At 61.2% G+C, this 20,007-nt stretch overlaps 1 protein-coding gene across 12 annotated transcripts in view; it reads left to right on the forward strand.

Moving 5' to 3' along the window:
* The window catches only part of Shank2 (SH3 and multiple ankyrin repeat domains 2), a 402,506-nt gene that overhangs the window by 126,473 nt on the left and 256,026 nt on the right, over positions 1–20,007 (forward strand). For 9 of the 12 annotated variants that reach the window (XM_058579387.1, XM_058579391.1, XM_058579384.1 and 6 more), the window contains 2 exons: positions 11,863–11,929; positions 12,692–12,862. In XM_058579387.1, coding sequence (XP_058435370.1) covers positions 11,863–11,929; positions 12,692–12,862 — 238 coding nt within the window. The remainder of the gene's footprint in view (positions 1–11,862; positions 11,930–12,691; positions 12,863–20,007) is intronic. The other 3 variants (XM_046444918.2, XM_046444919.2, XM_046444927.2) reach the window with 1 other exon arrangement.

A 20,007-nucleotide genomic window follows, 5' to 3' on the forward strand; every position in this document is an offset into this window, starting at 1 on the left:
GGGGCCCTGTCACCTCCCCAGGGCCCCAGAGCCCAGGCAGAATCCTCCACTGCCCGGTGCTGTGTTTGCTGCACCCTGCAAGTTTGTAACATCGGAGGGTGTTTACCGCAGAGTGACCACACCCATGAAGCCACACAGAGGGCAGGGCCCGGCTGTCTTCAGAAGGGCCGAGCAGCGGGCACCAGGGACCCTCTTGCCTTGGAAACGGGAGGAGCCAGGAAGAGCGGTGCTGTCACCCACAGATGTGGCAGGCTAGCAGCCACCCCGGATCCTGAGTGCCGGGCCCTTTAGGGTGCTGCCTTGTGGGGTTTTCACGTGAGTCTCAGCAGGTTTTAGAGCCGGCATCCAACTCAGAATCACCCCCTTAAGCCCCAAATCCTAGGTGGAAACTGTGAGTCCTCTGCGTACAGTTTAGTGATTTTAAATTACTTATAGGAACTTTTTAGAGCGTGTTTTTGAGCCTTATCAGACGTGCATATTAGTGGGGTTCACTTGTCTCCACTCATGCAGACAGCACGCACTGATGGAATCCAGCCCCTCCTGCCCTGCCCAGTCCCCAATAACGCTGTTCTGCACACAGGTCACTTGTTTCAGCTTCTGCCTCTGAGAGCCCTCACGGTGCTTGTCCCCCTGAACCTGAGTCTTTCACTCAGCATAATGTCCTCCATTTCCACCCCTTTGCTGCAAATGGCAGGATTTCATCCTTCTTCAGAGCTGACTAGTACTCCAGTGTGGAGAGACTCCACAGATCCTTTGTCCCTTCCTTTGTGGACAGGCCCTAGGCCCACCCCACATCCTTGCAGTTATGAATAGAGCTGTGATAAGCCCAGTGTGCAGGTGTCTCTCTGGGATGGTGATGTCATTTCCTTTGGTAGATATGATAAAAATGCTCAGCATCAGTAGCCATCAGGAAAATGTGGTTCACTCCCCGTTGGAGCGGCCGTCATCAGGACACCACCTGATGCCTGGCGAGGGCTGGAGATGGGGACTCTGAGGCCCCAGAAGCCCCTCTGCCATCTTCTGCTCTCCTTCACTCCACCTGTGGGTTCTGAGAAGCCCGGTCCCCGTCCACAGGCTCCCCGGCAACGCGCACGTGTTTTGATTCAGTTCTGCTCCTGAAGATATCGAAATGCAATTCTACCTTATTGAATCGTGAGGAATGTCATTCTCGTGTGTCCCGTGCATTGCAGCAGCTGCAGGCCACTGGGAATCCACGTGTGCTGGGGGCTGGGGTTAGGGTGCGTGAAGGAGGACAGGGAGCCGACTCTCGTAACAGGCAGTGTCTCTGCCGGCTCTGGGACTGACCACAGCGCTGTCTTCTCTCTGAAGGACAGGGCCTACCCTGCGTCCATTCGCAGACTCCCCGCAGGCGGGTGGGGCGCGGGAGGGGAGGGGGCTGGAACAAGGGCTCTCGCTCCCTTTGCTGGGGTTCGGGTGGGATCACCTGAATCCAGGACTTGGCCTGGAGGCCTCTAGCTCCGTTCCCTGAGCTTAGCAAGACCGTTTCCTCAGGCGATCTCCGCCTCGAGGACGACACCCCTCGGTTCACGTTTCAGAAGTGCGTCCCCAGTGTGCCGCGATTTCAAATCAGACATTGGGTTTCTTGGAGACGCTGACCGGGTACGGGCCCTCCCCTAGCACCGGACGAGGCGCTTTCTTCACAGCTGGGTTACTGCACAACTTCCCTTTAGCTCACGTGATTTGATTTGTTAAACGTCCTCCGCATCAGTGGGTAAAGTGAACCATCCTATGCGTATGTGAGGTAACCTGGTGAGGATGGTATTGCCCCGATCCCCGATTTCTGTTATCCACAGGAACCTCTGCAAGACAGCAAATGGAAGATTCCATAAGTGAACAAGTCACGTGTTTTCCCAGCGTTCGGTCCTGTGTGTTCTGCCCTGGACCAGAATCACCCTGGGCAGCGGATCCATACTGTATATGTTACCTGCCCAGTGGTTGCTTTGTACCTGTCTGCGCCTGGTGCTGTGTTTGGGTGACCCCCAGTTTTACTGACTGGCTCCAAATGCAAGAATGGTGGCCATTCCGACATGCTGAAGAGACCCGCACGGGGCCAAGGCGAATGCTCTCTGTGCATTCACAGGGTTTGGGTTTCAGGTGTCCCCTCGGGTGGGAACATGTCCGCAAGGATAAGGGGGAACAGCCACCACCCACGAGAACCCATCTCTACTCCTGCCTCTCATCTCTGGGGCAGGAACTGGTCTCTGAGTGAGGGAGGTGCCTCCTCGTGGCCTGCCTGGGCACCTGGGGCTCGGGGCGGGTCCTTAGCTGCCGCCTCCCTGAGCTGGCGCTTCGGTTCTTGGTGTGAGTCCCAGGGTCGCTGCTTTTTCAAACTTCTGGGACAGTTGGAAGTGAATTTTATTTTAACGACAGCAACGATGAGGTCATGAAGGACAGAGGGCAAAGGAAGCTTAAAACCGCCCATTTCACTCCCCCAATGGCCAGTTGTAAGAGACAGGCTCCGCCCAGTGCTGGGAACAGTGACCGGAACAGGCCAGGGCTCGTGGGCATTCCGCCAGCACCCTGCGCAGGGAGCAGGGGGCAGCTGGACGGTGTGACGCACCACCTGTGCCCGGCCCTGGCCCGTGGGAGCTGGCCCAGCGAGGCAGAGGCAAGCACGTGCCAGGAGAGGGCACACAACGCGGCTTCCCCCGTCACGGCCCCAGGTCCAGGCAGAAGGGACGGCTCAGCCAGGCACAGCACACAGTGGGACTTCAGCACACAGGGAAACGCTGAAGCCTGCCGTAGCGCTGTGTGTCTCTGGAAAAGGGCAGAAGCCACACAGGAGCCTGTGATGTGATTTCCCCTGGGCCACTCTCAGCAAACGGGACCAGTGAGTGTGGTGACAGAGGTCGGGCGTTTGTCCCTGGGAGCCAGAAAGTGGCCAACAAGGCAGGGGAGCTCCCGGGGGTGGGGGGGTGCTCTTGCTTGCGGTTGGCATGAAGGAGGGGCGGGTCCTGGCCGTCAGAACTCGTCTCAGGTGCACGTTTCCACCCAAATTAAAACAACGCAGAGTCGCGGGAACAAGGCCTCAGCTGGAGAGCTGGAGTGTCTTGGAGGGTGAGCGGGGCGCGTGCTGGTGTTCCGCTGGTGACCTAGGGCAGATCTAAGTTTTGGGAAGGGGAGCTCGCCAGACTCACGTGCACGAGCCTCACCAGCTGCACCTGGACAGCCAGCCGTGTGAGCCACCCGGGCGCCCTCTTGAACTTCACCACCCCTCCCCACCCTCTGGGTGTGTGGAGTTTTTCATGACAAAATCTTGGGGGAAGGCGAGGGGGCAGTGTCAGCAGCTTCTTGTGCCGGCCCCCTCCGCCCCCACTCCCTGGAAGCAGGCTCACTGGGGTGGGGGGTGCAGGCCTGGCGTTTTCTAGGACCCTACGTGTCCAGGAGGAAGAGGGGGGTCCTCTCTACTCTCGTGCAGAGCAGGTTGTCCTGGGCTGAACTCTGCCCCCTGACCCCTGGACCCTCAGAATGTGACTGCAGCCGGAGGCAGTGTCTTCTAAAGGCAATTAGGCTAAAACAGGGTCACTAGGTGGCCCTACTCCATGTGGCCGTGTCCTTGTAAGGTCAGGACAGACCCGAGGACCACCTGGGGATGCGGGAGAAGCCACCTTGGCGAGCGGAGGAGGGAGTCCTCGGGAGGAGCCGGGCAGGGGCTGGTGCTGTTGAAGCCCCAGGGTGGCCCTGTGTCAGGTGGCCGTAGCGAGCTAACACACTCCGTCACTGGGTGCTCAGTTCCTGCGTCTCAGTCAGACGTCGACATTCGCTGCCTCTTTGTGCACAGGGAGGTGGCACTCGGCCTGTGGGGCCGCAGGCCTCTGTGGTGACAGCCCTGGAGGCACACATACAGCCCCTGCCCTGGCTTCGGAGCTGAGTGGACCCTGGAGACCTCACTTTCCTGAGTTCCGGAAGCTTCTTCCTCCTCTGCAGGCCGCGAGGGCCAGTCCAGGTGTACCCGGCGCTTGGCTGTGTGCACCTGTCAAGCGATCGGGAGCTGCATCTGGTGGCCAGCTTGCTCGCACCGCACGCAGGTTCAGCCTGCAGGGCCAGGCTCGGAACTTCTGTCCCCCGAGTCCCAGCTTCAGCCCGAGTGGGGACACCTCCGCCCTCTGGCTCACGCCTCTGTATCTCGGGTCCACCTGAGCCGCTCTGTAGACCTTTCTCAGCAGATGTGGGAGAATTGCTGGCTTTCTACCGAGAGTTCTGGGACAAAAGGTGCCCTTCAAAGCCATTGTTTTTGAGACGCTCACATTTTATTGGCAAATTCATCTGGGAAAGGGAAGCCGCAGTCGGTGGGTGTGAGACGATCGCGTCCGTCCTCCCGTGCCGGCTGGACTTCAGGCCTCTGTGGTGTCTGTCAGGGCGCTCTTCCCCTTGATAGCCATTAACATTTTCCCAACAGAACAGAGGGTTCTGGGTCTGGATGCCCCTTCTAAGGGCAGGGCGAGGAGGTGGCCATCCCAGCTGGAGAGTTCCCTGCCTGGCCCTTCCCCCGGTGGCTGGCAGCAGAGCCACTGGAGGGAGAGTAGACCAGCTGGACCATTGTCTAGTCATACAACAGGAGTCTCCTGAGGGGCCAGGGTGACCTTGGGGTCCTGCGGCCACTAGTCCTTGCAGTGTTGCCTGAATAATTTCAGGGTGTGGCACATAGGAGTAGGCACAGTTTATTAGGAGAGCTGGGAAAGGGGAGGGGTACGCAAGGCTGACGTGGAGAGAGTAGGTCCTCTCAGAGCCTCTCTTCTGCCTCCTGTTTTATTGGGGGTCCCAGGAAGGTTCCAGAGTTCCGTCCAGGTCCACCTTTCACCTTTGATTGACAGCAGGATTGCGTCAGATGTCCCAGTCCCCTGGCCTTTCTCCAGGGAGGGGAGGTTGAGTGTCATAATGACGTGCTGCAGATCCAAGGTAACCCTGGTCCGGTCGCCTGTTCTAACTAGGACTTGTTCTCACAGATTCTGTGGTTGGAGCTTTGCTTCTGATTCTCCCACCTCCCGGAGTCCTGGAGTCTGTCTGTTTAAAGGCCACAGAAGTCCCCCTGGAGGTGATTTGTGTCCCGTGGGCAGGCAGGAGCCTTGGCCCTGTGGTCCAGGCTGTTTGCTGAGAACGGAGCACAGCCTATCGACAGAGCCAGCAGGGCCCGGGGGGCCTCGGGTAAACTGCGTGTGGCTGAGGGTCCATGGGGGCCTCCCTGCAGTGCACCTGGGGAGGAGCTCCGCCATCCCCACTCCACCTTCTCCGCAACTCGGCAACCCACAGCTCCCCCATCTTCCCCGACATTGGTGTAGCTCACACTCTGTCACTCTTCAAGAGGACAATGACCGCCTATAGGAGCCAGAATCCTGGAGAGAGATGGCTCCCACCTTGGAAGGTGCCCGGCAGAGCAGGCCGACTCGGCCTCACAGTGGAGGAGAGGCTGGCCAGACCTGGCCCCACCCCCCACGCCACCCCCGGCCATCGCTGGCAGGCCCTGGCTCCTGCACCTTGGCGTCCCCCGTGTGTGTCTCACACCGTGGGATCACCAGAGCACAGCAGTGCATAGGTCCCCCCGAGGCCAGCTGTCTGTAAAGCCCACGTCCTCCTCAGACGCCCCAGTGAAGCACCTGAACCCTTTCTAAGTAGAGGGAGGCCCAGTCCAGAAGCAGCACCCCAAATTCCCAGCCCTGCTCCTCACGCCCAGTGCTGGTTCTGATCCTCTGATCTGTCTGTTGCAGGAGGTCATCTTGTCATCCCCCAGTCCCTGCGCCCACCCCACCCAGGAGACCTCAGTGTCGGGGGCGGACTCGGGGCCCACCCCGCCTTGCCTGCTCCATGCCATGACGCAGAGCTCCCCCCAGATCAGGAGCACACACTCAAGGACAGCGGCAAGGAGACACGGCCACCTCTGTGGGGCCTGAGGCTCGCTCAGGTCTGGGGTGAAGTCTCGTGGACACTCATTGGCCAGTGTGTTCAGGGTGCCCAGGCCGGTGGGGCTGCTGCCCCTCCCAGTGCCCCGTGTGCCTGCTCTGTGCCTGGCTCTGCGCACCTAGCGGTCACAGGCCGACCCTATGCTGCCCTTGGCGCCCTCCCCCGGGGTGTGCAGACCTGCAGGTGGAGCCTGACCCCGCTGTGGACTCCCAGCCCCCAGCACCCTGTGAGGTGAGCTTCTGTGGCTCATGAGCCTCTCAGTCTGTGGTGCAGACGAAGAGGGTCTATCCTGTCCCCCACCTGGGCCCAGGCAGGACTCGACTCGGTGCCAAACCCCAGCCTCCGCCTGGGGCAGCGAGAGGAGGTGCCTGTGAGCACCCTCAGGGCGAAGTCACCAGGGAGCCTCACTGTGGCCCCTCAATGGCCCCGGTCCCCCATCCCCGCAGCAGGTGGTTAGCCCCCTGGAGCCCCAGCCACCTGCCTGTGCCCGTGGTGTCACCTGCTCTGATGCCGTGCTGCACCCAGAGTGAGGGCAGGAGCCACCCCTCGCTACTTGCCCAACTCTCCTGGGATCATGGCTGAGAGGGGAAACCCACTGCCTGCCCGAGGAAGCTGCCCCCTCCTCCCAAAGGGAGATGCCTTCCTCAATCAGTGCCAGTGACATGTGGCCCAGGAGACCTCAGTGTCGGGGACACACTCGGGGCCCAGTCACCTTGCCTGGATGGTCACCCGGCACTGTGACTGGGAAGCAGCTCCTTGCAGAGAAGGCAAGGAGAGCCCAGGGCTCCTCTGTCCCCTCTGCTGTCCTCCTGGAGGAGATGGCATCGCCTCAGACACCTACAGCTGCACAGGAAGCCACTGATACCAAAGACCTGGGAGCCTCCCCAGGACACTTTAGTCACCAGCACCCTCCTCCCGGTGTGTGGGGGGGGCAGACCCGGCACCTGGCTCCCTGCTCCACGGGAGACCCTCCCATCTCCAGGCTGCAGGTGTCTGGGTGACCCAGAGGATGACCCTCAGGTTCCAAGGAGAACAGTCCCCGGGGCTCTGCCAAACTCCCTTGGGACTGGTGGCCTTTGCAAAGCATTCAATGTGTATGACTTGCCTCCGAAACCAGGCGCAATGATACAAGCGTAATTCTTCCACCACCACTGCTCAGAATTAAGACCGTCACCCTGGTAAGTGGCTTAACAGCCACTCACTATCAGCAGACCCAATGCAGGAATCTCCACGTGGAGCTGACTCCCTTGCTCGGTGGGATTATTTCAGGAATAAAACAGGATCGATCAATACGATCCACATCATTGACAGAACAAAAGGGGAAACGTACACAGTCATCTTTGATAGTTGCTGCATCTGACATCAATTTTGATAAATGTTTTATCAAACACGACAGATACAATCATCCTGACTTTGTAATGAAGTTTAATAGACCAGGAATAAAGTTTAATGGAAAGGAATAAAATAAACCCTGTCGGCTACAGCGTCCACTAGTTAGAGGCAGCCCTCTGCCCCCCTGGCCTTCAGTGCAGTCAACAACAGTCAGAAAAAGCGGCTCAGCTGCACGGGGGCACGTTCCCTGCCATTATCCCCTCCACAGAACAGTAGGACCACGGTTTACAGAGCACGGCCTTGCGCAGGTGTTAAGAGTCACCTGAGGAGTGGGCGGTGGTCATGTGTGAATACGACGCCATTCTAAGTACAGGTGAGCATCGCAGGCTTTGGCCTCTGCCGGGGGTCCTGAACTAACCCAAGGCAGGACGAGACCGCTCACGGCATTTGGAACTGAGTGGCACCTGGTCCTGAGGACGGCCGCCCTTTTGCCTGGGTGACTGCACCGTCCTAGAGGGCTGGCTGGGCTGAGGGGGCTCAGCTGTCTCCTCCACGCCTCCTCCCGTCTTCCAGCAGCCCACACCAGCTCCCGTACACCGGGACCTCAGGGCAGCGGGGAGACACACTTCTGGCACCTTCCCCTGGTCACAGCAGGGAGCAGCAGGCTCTCTGTCCCTCTGCACCCAGGATTGTGTGGAACCCCGAAGGCTACACCTTGGTCTGGGTTTCAGCTGAGCTCCAGAGCCCGCACTCCTCAGCTGTGCACCATGCAGCGGGCGAAGGCCGGATCAGAACAGGTCAGGCACCTTCCACGGGTGCTGGGCACCGTCCACTCTGGGTCACTCCTGATCCCAAGGGAGCTGTCACGCTGCCCCAGAAGTCAGCACTGGGATTTCATTCAGAGCCCCCTCACCGATCAACAGGCAAAGTCAGACTGGTGGAACCCGGCAGCAGGGACAGAGTGTGAGCTACACCAATGTCGGGGGAAGATGGGGGAGCTGTGGGTTGCCGAGTTGCGGAGAAGGCGGAGTGGGGATGGCGGAGCTCCTCCCCAGGTGCATGGCGGAGCTCCTCCCCAGGTGCACTGCAGGGAGGCCCCCATGGACCCTCAGCCACATGCAGGTCCTGCAGCCCGGGCCCTCTCAGGTCCCATCTGCCCATCTGTCCTTCCTGTGGTGGACTCGGTGCGGGCCCTCAGGAGGGGTCTGTCAGCCTCAGCAGGGCCTCAGGGGCCTGTGACCCAGGAACCCCAGGTGGGACGCAGGGACATGGGGCTGGAGTGGTTACGAGCTAACAGTTAAACAGCACTGCCACCCACTAGACGGCGCCACAGACGTGCCCCAGGCTGTGACGACGATGAGGCCAAGGTCCTACCTGGGCGGCTTGAGCAGACGTCTTGGCTTTGGCACCGCCTGGCTCTGTGCTGTCGGGCAAGCCACTTACCTCTCTGTGCCTCCACCTCATCTGTCCCCCAGATCCTGGTGCCCACTTCACGGAGTGCGCAGAGGGCCTGAGCCCTCCCTGCCTGTGCCCCACTCTTGGTGTCACTGACAGCCGGCTCCTGTTGGGCGGCTGACCCCAGGCCCCCTCCTCGGTGCAGCCAAACCAGCAGCTACCCCCAGCTGTATGACGTGTGGCCATCAAGCCTGGGTGCGCCTGGGTGTGGGGTGGCCTGGTGGGTGGCCTCTGCGGTGAGCTCCCATGAGCCAACATGGCAGTCATCCAAGAGGGGCCTCCTGCTGCCGTGGAGGTGGTCACTAAGTCCAAGGAGTCAGTGGGCAGGGCCCTGGGGCGCTGTCCCTCAGGCAGGCCACTTGGGCTTCCCTCTCCGATGGGAGGTGCCCCTACCCGCCTTCACGCCCGGTGGGAGAGACTGGAGAATGGGGACCATGACACAGAGAGGCCGGTCCTAGGAGGGCTGCTACCCAGGGCCAGCAGGACAAGGCCATCCACTCACTGGCCGTCTTCTGAGGCCTCCGATGTCCCCCCGCCCAGCAGGTCATCTCTAACCCCTGCTGCTCTTCAGGGCGGATCTCAAGTTTTCACAGTGACCTTCACCACTGTGGTCCCCACGGGTGGACCTGTCTCTGTGTGTGGGTGTGATAACACACACCAAATTCCCATCCTGACCGTGTTCTGTGGGCAGGGACGCCAGCCACCCTCACCTGCCGCCGCCACCTCCAGGGCTCCCTCAGTCCCCGGCCTGGCACCTGCCCGCCTCACCTGCTCCCCTCCAACCCGGCTCCCCCTCCCTGTGGCTCTAGCACCTCCAGGGGCTCCTGTAAGAGGGTGGCCCAGTGTCTGTCCTGCTGGTGTCTCTCACCATGGGAGGTCCTGGAATGTCCTTCCTCTGTAAGGACGAGGGACAGTCCACTGTACTTTGCTTCGTGATCCCCCAGGGGACCCGCGACTGCTTCCTGTTCTGTGGACAGTGCTGCCGTGGGCAGCATGTGTGTGCCCCTGGGCCACCTGCTCTCTGCCTGCCGTAGCGAGGCCCCTGCAGACCGGGCGGCTTCAGCAGTAGACGTTGGTCTTCTCCCCGTTTGGGAGGCTGGGAGTCGGGGCCAGGGCCCATCCTGGTCTGTTTCTGGCTGGGGCTCTTCCTGACTGGACAGTGGCCTTCACGCCGTGTCCTCACATGTACAGAGCGAGCGAAGCGGTTCCCTCCTGTCTCTCCCCAAGGGGCGCTAACCCCTGCCGACCTCACCTACCCTGATGTGCTGCCAGGCCCCTCCAGATGCGCCCCAGCGGCTCAGACTCAGACAAACGACGCCGAGGAACACAGTTTGGCCCATGGCGATCCGTCCTCTGCCCCCCAAATTCCCACGCCCTTGAATGCAACATCGCCAGCCCCAGAGCCTTCACCGCTCGGCCCTGAGTGTCAAGTTCACAGACTCAGCTGAAGATCGTCCTCCACCCGGCTCAGACTGGAGGCCCAGTTCTTCCTGAGGCGAGCGAGATTCCCTGCAGGGAAACCTTCCAGCAAGCCCCGCGGGACAGACACGGGACAGTCCCGATCCAGGAGGGGCACAAGCACAGCGAAAGGGGCCGCGGGCTCCAGGCAGTCAGAGCCAGCAGGGCTGCGCCAGCCTCCTCCGCGGCCCTCATGAACAGAGGCCGAGCCTTCTCGGGTCCTCCCAGTCCACCTCCCTCTCCACCTCGCTGCTCCTCAACGTGTTGTCTAGAATCTTCTCAGCTCAATAGTCCCTGTTGGCACTTGCTGCCACCAGCCCCGGAACCCAGTTAGACAGGTCCTTTGTCACCCTACGCGGACCCCTCACCCCATTCCCACAGCGGCTCCCCACTTCCAGCTGGGCTCTTCCTGGAATGACTAACGTCCCTATTTCTAGAGGCACCTTCAGACTTCCAGCCCACCCCCCGTCCAGCCCCAAGGCGGGCTCCATGTGTCTGGATGCTCGTTACAGCAGCACAACACTGCTGGCACTGATTGCTGTGTTCGTGGGGCCTCTCCAGAGAGACCAGCATGACCCACGCACACACGCACACACATGTACCTGCATGTCCACACACGTGCAGACAGTCCGCAGCTTGTAATGGTTTTCCCTGTGCTGTGGTGTAGCCAGCTATGATTCAGTGGACACCGTACCTCAGACTTTGACTGTCCGTCTTTCCTGGCTGGCCGTGCTCCCCGGTGCTCTTTTGCAATGCTAACAGTGATGGTGAGCAGCAGGGTCCCGGCAGCCTGCGATGGCGGCAATGACCACTAATGCCGTGGCCTCAGGTGTGATGCGCGGGAGTCAGCTGTAGGTAGTGCGTTTCCACCTCCAGGGTCTTAGCTCACCATGTGCTTATTGACACAGAAGCCCTTGGAGTCAAGGGGCCTCCCCATGGGCGAGCGTGTGCAGGACCAAGAGGTCCTGTGAGGCCTTGGCTCGTGGGATCGTGGGGCCGGCAAGTCTGCGTCTGAGCCACTGGAAACTCAGGCAAGAGCAGAAGCTGCAGATGGAGGCTCCTTACCCCCGGGAAGCCCCGCGTAGCTCCTAAGGCCTGTGCAGATTGCGAAGGCCGCCCACACCACCACCTGGGGCAGCCTGTTGTCGATGTGTGTGTCCCGGCTGGTGTCCTGTGCCTGCTGGCCTGGCACCCAGGGTCCCCTTGGACACCGTGAGCTTGCCCGTATGATCTCTGGAACTTCGCACGGGTTCCTTCTGATGCACCCCTGAGTGTGCACACACCTGGGGCAGGGGATTCACTCAGCTGGAGACACTTGCACTTGGCTGGCCGTTCTGCAGCCGTGGGCACTGGCAGGGCCAAGCGTGGGCAGGCAGGCCATCTGGGAGCACATGAGGCAGTTCCTGGTGGGGGTCCAGGCTCTGGCCTGCTGACTTCTCCACTGCTGGTCAGATGACCTCCCTGTCTGCCTCTGGGTCAGTCACGCTCACTCCCATGGTCCTAGTGAATGGCAACACCATCATCACCAAGTGACCAGGAGGCTGGGACGAGCTCTGGGTGCTGGGCAGGTGGGAGCGTGCGGGTCAGCAGCAGCCTGGAGAGCTCTGTGGGCCCCCTGTCCTGGGCCTCCCTTGATATGAAGCCCGTGAACCCCCCGTTGTGCCGCTGGCCCTGACCTCATGTGGCTTCCACTTGCAGGTGGCGATCATCGCGGGCAACTTCGAGCTGGCAGAATACATCAAGAACCACAGGGAGACGGACGTCGGTGAGTAGGCACGTTGGGTCCAGCAGGGAGACTCGAGCCGGCTCCGACGCCCTCCTGGGATGGTGCAGAGCCAGGAGCAGCTCTGCGTGGACAGCCTCCCCCACTCTGGCCCTGTGTGTCCCTAGCTTGCAGCAGAGAGGCCAAAGGAGACCCTAGACACTGGGCCACCTGATACGTGCCACCTGCTTCTCAGGAGGAGACACTGGTGTCTGGGTCTAGGACTCCCCACCTGATCAGGTCTCTCATTCCCCCAAGTGTTGAAAACTGACACATACCATTGTGCACGTGTCCACACTGTAGGGCACACAGCCCGGGGTGCTCCCTCTTGTGCATGGTTGGCCTGGGTGCTACGTGGCTCCACCAGTGGGACCAACGTGCCTCTGTGCAGGAGGTGTCGATGGCAGGTGTTGCGCTGAGCAGGTGGGGCCTGGGAGATCCTGAAGCTTCCTCGCATCTTTGCTGGGAGCCTGACACTGCTCTAAAGACCAGTCATAAAAATCTAAACGAGAAAATGAGCCCCAAAGCTGGGGAAGGGGGCAGCAGGCAGGCTGGCTACGCGGCAGACAGTGGCCTGGGTCACAGGCCGGCTCTCACGGGCCTGACTCATCTGCAGCCGCAGCAGGAGTGTTTGAGGGAAGGTGCGTAAGGCACAGCCCCCTTCTGCCCCTGGACGGGGAGGAGAGCCCCAGGGCCCTCGCCCTCCCCTCCCATGGCCTCCTCCTCTCTCCCCGTGATGGTGCTGATGACCGTTCCCCTTTTTAGTGCCCCTTGTGCCAACCAGGAGGCCAGTCTCTGGGGCTCCTCCTTATACTCATCGCCCTGCCGTTGGCTGGGCCCAGTCCTGCACCGTGGATGAGCCCGCTGGCCTGTTGCCTCCAGCCCCGGGCTTCCACAGGACCTGCAGCGGGGAGCAGTCCCGTTGGACCGGCAGCGGTGAGCTTCGGAGGGTGGCATCGTCCCTCCGGGGGTCGGGTGGGCTCCTGGGGGCCCCGAGGAGCAGCAGATACAGCCTGCCCCTCGCTGCCTGTGCCCCTCACCCTGTCTTGGCGCTGGAGAGAGTGGGCTGTGTGTCTGGCTGTCAGGTCTCTGTGTCGAGTGTGCCGTGCACAGCTGTGGCTGCCCCTGCTCTGCTCGGGTGATGGTGTGACGGGAGCCACACGCCTGGCTGCCAACCCCTGCAGCCTGCGCTGGGCACCGGGGCTCCTGGAGGCTGCATGGATGCCCAGGCATCCCGTCTGTGAGCCCAAGTCACTTAATGGCTCTGAGCTCCGGGCCTGCCCCCCGGCTGCACCAACGCCCCATGAACACACTATAGGGGTGGACGCGTTGACATCTGCAGAGCCATTTACGGAAGGAACTGAGCTCGTGGGGTGCTGGGGCCTGTCCTCCTGCCACCTCCCCAGGCCAGACAGCAGAGTAGCAGGAAAGCTGGGCTCAGATCTGTAACCCAGCTACCGGGGCTGCAGAAGCCCCACGCCCAGCAGGGGGGGACACAGGCGAGCGGGGACCCCAACCTAGGGCAGCGGGCCTTGCTCCTGGAGTCCCTGGATGCAGAGCCCGAGTCCATGGCTCACCCCGTAACGAGCCCTGTGATGCGCCTATTATGGTCATTAGCTGCCCACCTGCCTGAGGCCTGCCGCCGGGCAGGGGCAGGAAGAGCCTGCTCACCTGGCCGGAGCGGAGCCTTGCCCTGGGCCCTGCTCTGCTCCGCCGGCCGCTCACAGCCCCTTCCTCCCTCCGCAAACCTACGCACCAGCCACCAACTCTCCCCAGGTCAGAGCAACGTGTCCAGTCCCTGACGCCCAGCTGATTTGAGGGGCCTCCTGGGGAGGCACATGGCCGTCCTCTCTTTTGAGATCCAGTTAGCTTCCCCGCCTGTGCCGTCTTCATTCTTGTTCTTATGAAAGTGGGGGCTGTCTGGTGGGCAGGTCACTGACCCACGCTGGACAATTATTCAAACAGCAGGCCCTGCCCCGAGGGCGTGCGGCCTCCAGGGCTCCCTGGGGGGTTGAGCAGAGCTGCCCCACCCCCTACCTCTGTGAACCACCCGTCCCAGTGACATTGTGGTTTTTACAAGCAGTTGACAGGGAGTCGATGTCACTTGTGGCTTGCTTTGGGGGCTTCCCAGGGCCCAAGAGAGAAAGGAAGTTCAGAAAGTCTGCATTCCTCATGGGGACCCTTCTGCATCTCCAGAGAAGCCACAGAAACAGACGTCCCTTCACCTGAGCTTTGAACTAACTGGCATCCATGCAAACCCTGCCGTAGAAACTGGGCTGAAAACCTCCCAGGGCAGGAATGAGGGGCGTGAGGCTGTGGGTCCACTATGAACCCAGACTTCACACCCTTGCCAGGTGATCTCAGCACTGGGTCCCCGGGACACCCTGGCTCGACACATAACAGGCCTCTAGGGCTGAACCCAGGGGGGCTTCTCTACCCCCACCCCCATCTGCATGGTCCCTCATTCCCCGCGGAGGCCAGAGGTTGGGCATGTGATGGGGAGATCTGGCGTGCCCGTTCCCGTGACCCGCCTGGGCCTCGCAGCTTCCTGTGTGTGTCTGTCCTGTTGTCCAAGAGCCGCTGCTTCGGGCTGAATGAACAACAGCGGTGAAAACAGCTGGTGCACACTGAGTGCTGCCGACCAGTGTCTCACGCACCACGTCACGTTCATTCAGGCCTCTGCGTCCAGTGCGGCCGTGTCCGTCTTCCCAGGAAGAACCTGAGCAGAGGTGTGGCCTTTGAGGTCAGGCCTCCCCGGAGCAGAGCCTGAGGCCAGGAGGCCCCAGGGCATTAGGGAATGGGGAAGGGGGACACCAGCACAGGTGGTCAGGGAGCGGTCAGTACCACTGGCCACCAAGGCTCCGGGGTCCTCAATGGGTGACGCATTTTGTGTGTCTACCTACTTCACAGTCTTGGTTGGAGCAGGTGACTTCCTGGTGCCAAGGAGCATGCCCCCCAGGGAACTTCAGGTGTCTGTGAGGTGCAGGGACCGTGTGTGGGCCCGGCCCGTCCTGTGGTTTTAGGCAGGAAGGGCCTGAGGCATCTGCAGGCAGGGCTTTTCCACAACCGCATGCTGGACCAAGTGGGCAGGCCAGGTCCCACCCCAAAGGCACCTGGCCCTGCGGCTGGCCTCTCACCCCACAGCCCCACAGCCCCCACCCATGAGGCCCAGGCCTCCCCGACAGAGGGCAGAGGAGAGCAGACCGCCCACTGACCACCCACAGCACAGGCCCCTCACCACAGCCAAGGGGCCGCCTCTCCTCTGCCTTGTCCGGGCCCTGTGGCTCGGGGATCAGCGGGGATAGGGTTCCCCTGCTCTGAGCTAGCTCCCTGTGGGCTTCGAAGGGCCCAGGAGGAGCAGGAGGAAGATGTGGTCACGGGCGGCAGGCGGACGGAGACCGGGGTCATCTGAGAACTGCTGGCATCCAAGGCTGCTGCCGTGGCCTCTCAACAGCTGCCAGCCAGGTGGTCACCCTGCATCCAGGTGGGAAGTCATGCTTTAGTGGATTCAGGGGCAGCAGCCTGCCCGTCCTGGCCTCCCACGTCCCAGTGAGCTCCCAGCTGCCGAGCAGACGGCTTCCCTCTGGGTCCTGGCTGCTCCTAGACTTCCCATCCAGGGTCACCGTGCACAGAGAGGCAGCCTCCCTGACTCTGTGCAGTGGCCGTGGCCTGGAGGTCAGGAGGGTCTCGGGGCCACTGGGAGGCCTCGCACAGGGGCACCTGCTCTGTGGTAAAGGGGCTGGTGGCCGAGGAGGACCCACGTGCAGGGGTGTGGGGCCTCTGGGAGCCCCAGGGAAGGCATGGCGCTGACCTTAGAGCCATGGTCCCAGGCTCCAGCAGGATGGAGACGCGCCTCCTCCTGCTTGGACCCCCTGCAGGTCATCCTGTCTGCCTTTGGAGCCCAGGGACTGCGCCGAGCTTGAACGTCCTTGGGGACCCGGGAGGCCTGGCCCCTCCTCTTCACCTCCCTCAGACACCCCTCTGTTGACCACCTCCCCCGAGATGGCCCTGTGCAGACTTGGGGACTCGGAAATGTTTGCAGGCTCTTTGGGGGCAGATGACCAAGGAGGACAGAGTCCCTTTTGTCCCCACCCCACCCCCAGGCCCTACAAGTGGTGTTGAGAGGACCGGGGACCTGCACGCCCTCCCAGCCGCTGCCCAGCGGAGCCAGTGTGACAGCTCAGGAATGGGCACCGCACACCTGGCCTCTTAGACTGCTGCTGCCCATCCTGTTGTGGTCCCCAGGGTCCCCCTGAGTCTTGAGGAGATGCTCTTCCCTCCCCGCCCCAGCGCCGTCCTCCACTCACCCACAGGTGAGTCCTCCACACACCCTGCAGGCTCCTGGTGCCCGCAGGGTGTGCCAGGCCTGGGGCATCTGAGTCCCCCGGGAGCTGGCGCCGAGCACAGACGCCCAGGGCCCCGGGGCTGGCACAGCCTGGGGGGTCCCGGAGTCACAGTTTGGGGTTCCTGCAGAGGTCACTGCTGGAGGCCCACGCTCTAGCCCACTGGGCGCAGGGCCCGCCTCCCGTGGACCTGGGCAGCATGTGAAGAGGGCCTTGGGTGGCTTCCCAGGGCGATACCAGGACAGCCACCCACCAGGGGCTTAAAACACCTGGGACTCGTTCTCGCCCAGTTCTGAAGGCCAGTGTCCAGGGCCCGGCAGGGCGGGTCCTTTCTGGAGTCCCCAGGGGAGGACCTGCCTGTTCTCTGCAGCTTCCAGTGCTGATGGCCGGCACCCTGGCCCACCTGGGCAGTGGAGGCTGGGTTCCAGGTTCTACCTCTAACCTCACGGCCCTCCTCTGTCCATGCCGCAGAGTTCCCTCCGCCTTGCTCTTATGAGGACATCAGTCTCTGGATTTAGGACTCACCCTAAATCCAAGATGGTCTCATCTTGAGATCCTTAAGTTAAATGCATCTGTAAAGATCTTATTTTCAAATAGGGTGGCCATCGCAGGGTCCTGGGGTTAGAACTTGGACGTATCTTCCGGGGGCCACCATTTAACCCAGTGGGGGCATTGACACTGCTCCTGGGTACTTGGGGTACCTGCCCTGCCTGCTCACGGAGCCTGCCTCCCCTCTGGTCCCCACCCCACCCCTGCCTACCCATCTTGGGTCTTGGGGACAGGCACATGTTGGCACGTCCCTGCTGTACTGAGCGCATCATGCGGTCCCTTGGGAGCCTTGCTGGGGGTGTTCTGGGCACGGTGGGGCCTGTCCTTGCCCCAGGTCCTTCCAGGGTTGTGAGCGCGAGTGGCCACGTCTCCTCCTGACTTGAGTTGTACGGCGCTGTCCCTCTGCGCTGGGATCTCTTGACGGGCCAGGACGTGGCTGCACCTCCCCAGTTGAGGCTGTCCTCTGTCTCCTGACTTCCAAGGTGGGGAGGGGCAGGGGTCCCTGGGGGCTCTAGTCTCCTTCCTGTGCTGATCGTCTTATTGGGGTGGGCAGAGGCCGGGACGGGGCTACGTCTCTCCTCCGCGTCTTTGGCTCCGTTTGACCTCTAAGCTGCTTAAGGGCAACGGGGAGAACTGAGACCTGCTCCCCTACCTGAGGCCGTCAGCCCTCCCCTCCGAGTCGGAGCAGACCCTTCCCACCCTCAGGCAGAGGCTGTTTGCCAGACGGTGAGGGCCGGGACACTGTTTTGAAGAACCCCGATTCTGAACTTGGGGGAATGTTGGTAAGACCCCTCTCTCCTGTCGTGTTGGGGTGCACCTGAAGACAGGTGTGGGGAAAGGACCCTGCGCTGCACCTTGGGGTGGGAGGGGTCAGTGTGGCTGGCCACCTCAAGTGAGCAGATTCAAACCCTGAACCTCTTCCTGACTTGGCACATGGCTCCTCCATGAGGTGTCTTCCTGTAAAGTCCCTTTAAAAGATAAAAGAGCCCAGGGATCCTTTGTTTCCCCGACTCGGAAGTGCACTTCCAGGAGGTGGGTGCTCCCGGGGGCTGCAGCGTGGCTCTGAGATGACAGAGGGCAGCGTGTGCCTGGAGCAGTGGGACCGGTGGGCATTGAGGGCTGTGGAATCCAGAAATGGATCCGGGTGCTGCGTGGACGCAGCTTGGCTCCTTGAGCGAGAGAGACGTTGGCTTGCCGCACGGCTCCTTCAACGCCGGCCAGCGGGTCTCCTGCCCCCATCTGAATCTGTGCTGCCTCTTCCTAACCCCCTTCCTCTTTAAAGAATTAAAAGTGACCTCCGTGAGGTTGTTTTATCAGCCAGGTCGAAGGAAGTGATGGTGTGGGAGCGACCGTGAATACCAAAGTTGATCCCTGGTTGCTGCCATCCGGTGTTTAGCTGGGGCTGAGCAGATGAGCCCAGCCGGGTGGACGCACGCTGGCCACAGAGCACTGAGATGACTTCTTTAGGACAGCAGTCCCCAAAAGCAAGGCTGGTGGGGAGCTGGGGAGCCCGCGTCCGAAACAGTCATGCAGATCCTAAGCGTGTTGCAAGCTGATAAGCCCTGGACCGGGTTAACCTATTTTCCAGGGTCTTTGTTGTTTTGGTTTCTGCCTGGCTTTGTGGGGAGATGCGCCGTCAGATGGATTAAATGACATGGGTTGTTCTTCTTCGGCGGAACAAGGTTTGTTTTCATGCATCTCGTCTTTCTGCAGCGATGGAGCGAGAAGAGGGGTGTGTGTTTGTTGGAACACGGCGGCGGAGGGAGCTGGTGCGTGAGTCGGGCCGCCTGCCTTGCTGAGCAGCACTTGGATACGGTTGCTAGGTTGCCAGCTCCCGTGGTGGCTGTATCATGATGCTGTGGGTGCACATAGATGGTGGAGAGAGGGTGGTGTTTTCAAACAGATTTCTGAACGTGATAGCGTGTGTGTGTGTTTGTGGGTGAGGAGGTAAGATCCGGGGGGATTCTGCGCGGCGTTCCTCTGAGTACATACCTGTTTGGCGGTTACCACCTGCTGGGAAATAGAATAGGTCTGAGAAGATTGCTGTTTTCTTGGCATTTTGACTGTGAAATGTGCTACTTCCGATGAAGTGCTAGATGATGCTCCCGGGGGAATCACAGAGCCCTGTGTGTGTGGAGGACCCAGCCGGGCTGGGGAAGCCCCAGCCTCTGACCGCGACCTCTTTCCTTCGGTTAGATTGGGGGGGTGGGGGCCCTGCGGAAGCCCCCGTTGCAAGCTTTCTTGGGGAACATCAGGATAATAGATCGCCTTAAATTAAATAGCAATCACACAGCTACTGGCTGGCTGCTGGGAGATTATTTCCCAATCAAGTGCTGAGGAAGGAAGATAAAGCCCCACTGACCGGCTGTTCTCAGCAGGTGACAGGCTGGCCAGCACCGTGACCCCTGTGCTGGGGCTGGTCCTGTTCGCCTCTTCCCCTCTGCAGGGCTGGGGAGCCGTGAAGTCTGGGCAGGCCCAGCTCATGTGTGGCCCCTGGGGCACGTGTGTGCGTGTGAATCACCTGTTCCATGCACAGGGCTGGCTGTCTTGTCCTGATGGTCATGTCCAGCTCTGGGCTCTGTCTGTGCTCCGGGTCGCGAGGGTGCTCCTCTGTCTACTGAGATCCGTCTTGTGTGTGGAGCTGAGGTCTGACTTCTCGCCATACGTATCCATCCAGAAGATTCCCCAATCACAGAGGGCAGGTGGATGTGGTCCAGTGACCCCTGTGTAATGGCCGTGCTCTGCAAACACGGAGGTTGGGATGGTGTTTCACATCCAGCTGATTCTGGCCAAGCCCTCGGCCGGTGTCCACTTGGGGTCCATTGCCATCTTTGGCCTGTGCTGTGTGTGCTGAGCTCTGAGGATGCCATCTTCTCTGTCCCTCTGTCCCCACCCCGTCACCCCCAGTGCAAGGCGGAAGCTGCAGGGACGTGGTGGCCCAGCCCCTGCCTCCGGTTGCCCTGCAGCCCTTCAATGCCACTCTTTCTTCTCCGGGCCCCCAGCACGTGGGGTGCAGCCCTTTGTATGACGAATCTTTCATCACATCTCCTTCCTTAGCCTCAATCAGAACTCACGGACGGCAGGCCCTGACCTGCCCGTGGGCTCTTCAAGTCCCGACAGGCTCTGACCTGTCCTGTGAAGGACTCACGGGGTGAACAGAGACCACCCTCTGCAGGCCCAGTACTGCGC

The sequence above is a fragment of the Marmota monax genome, unplaced genomic scaffold, assembly GCF_021218885.2.
Source record: "Marmota monax isolate L192 unplaced genomic scaffold, Marmota_monax_Labrador192_F-V1.1 WCK01_AAM20220418_F8-fsc00038, whole genome shotgun sequence".
NCBI lineage: Eukaryota > Metazoa > Chordata > Mammalia > Rodentia > Sciuridae > Marmota > Marmota monax.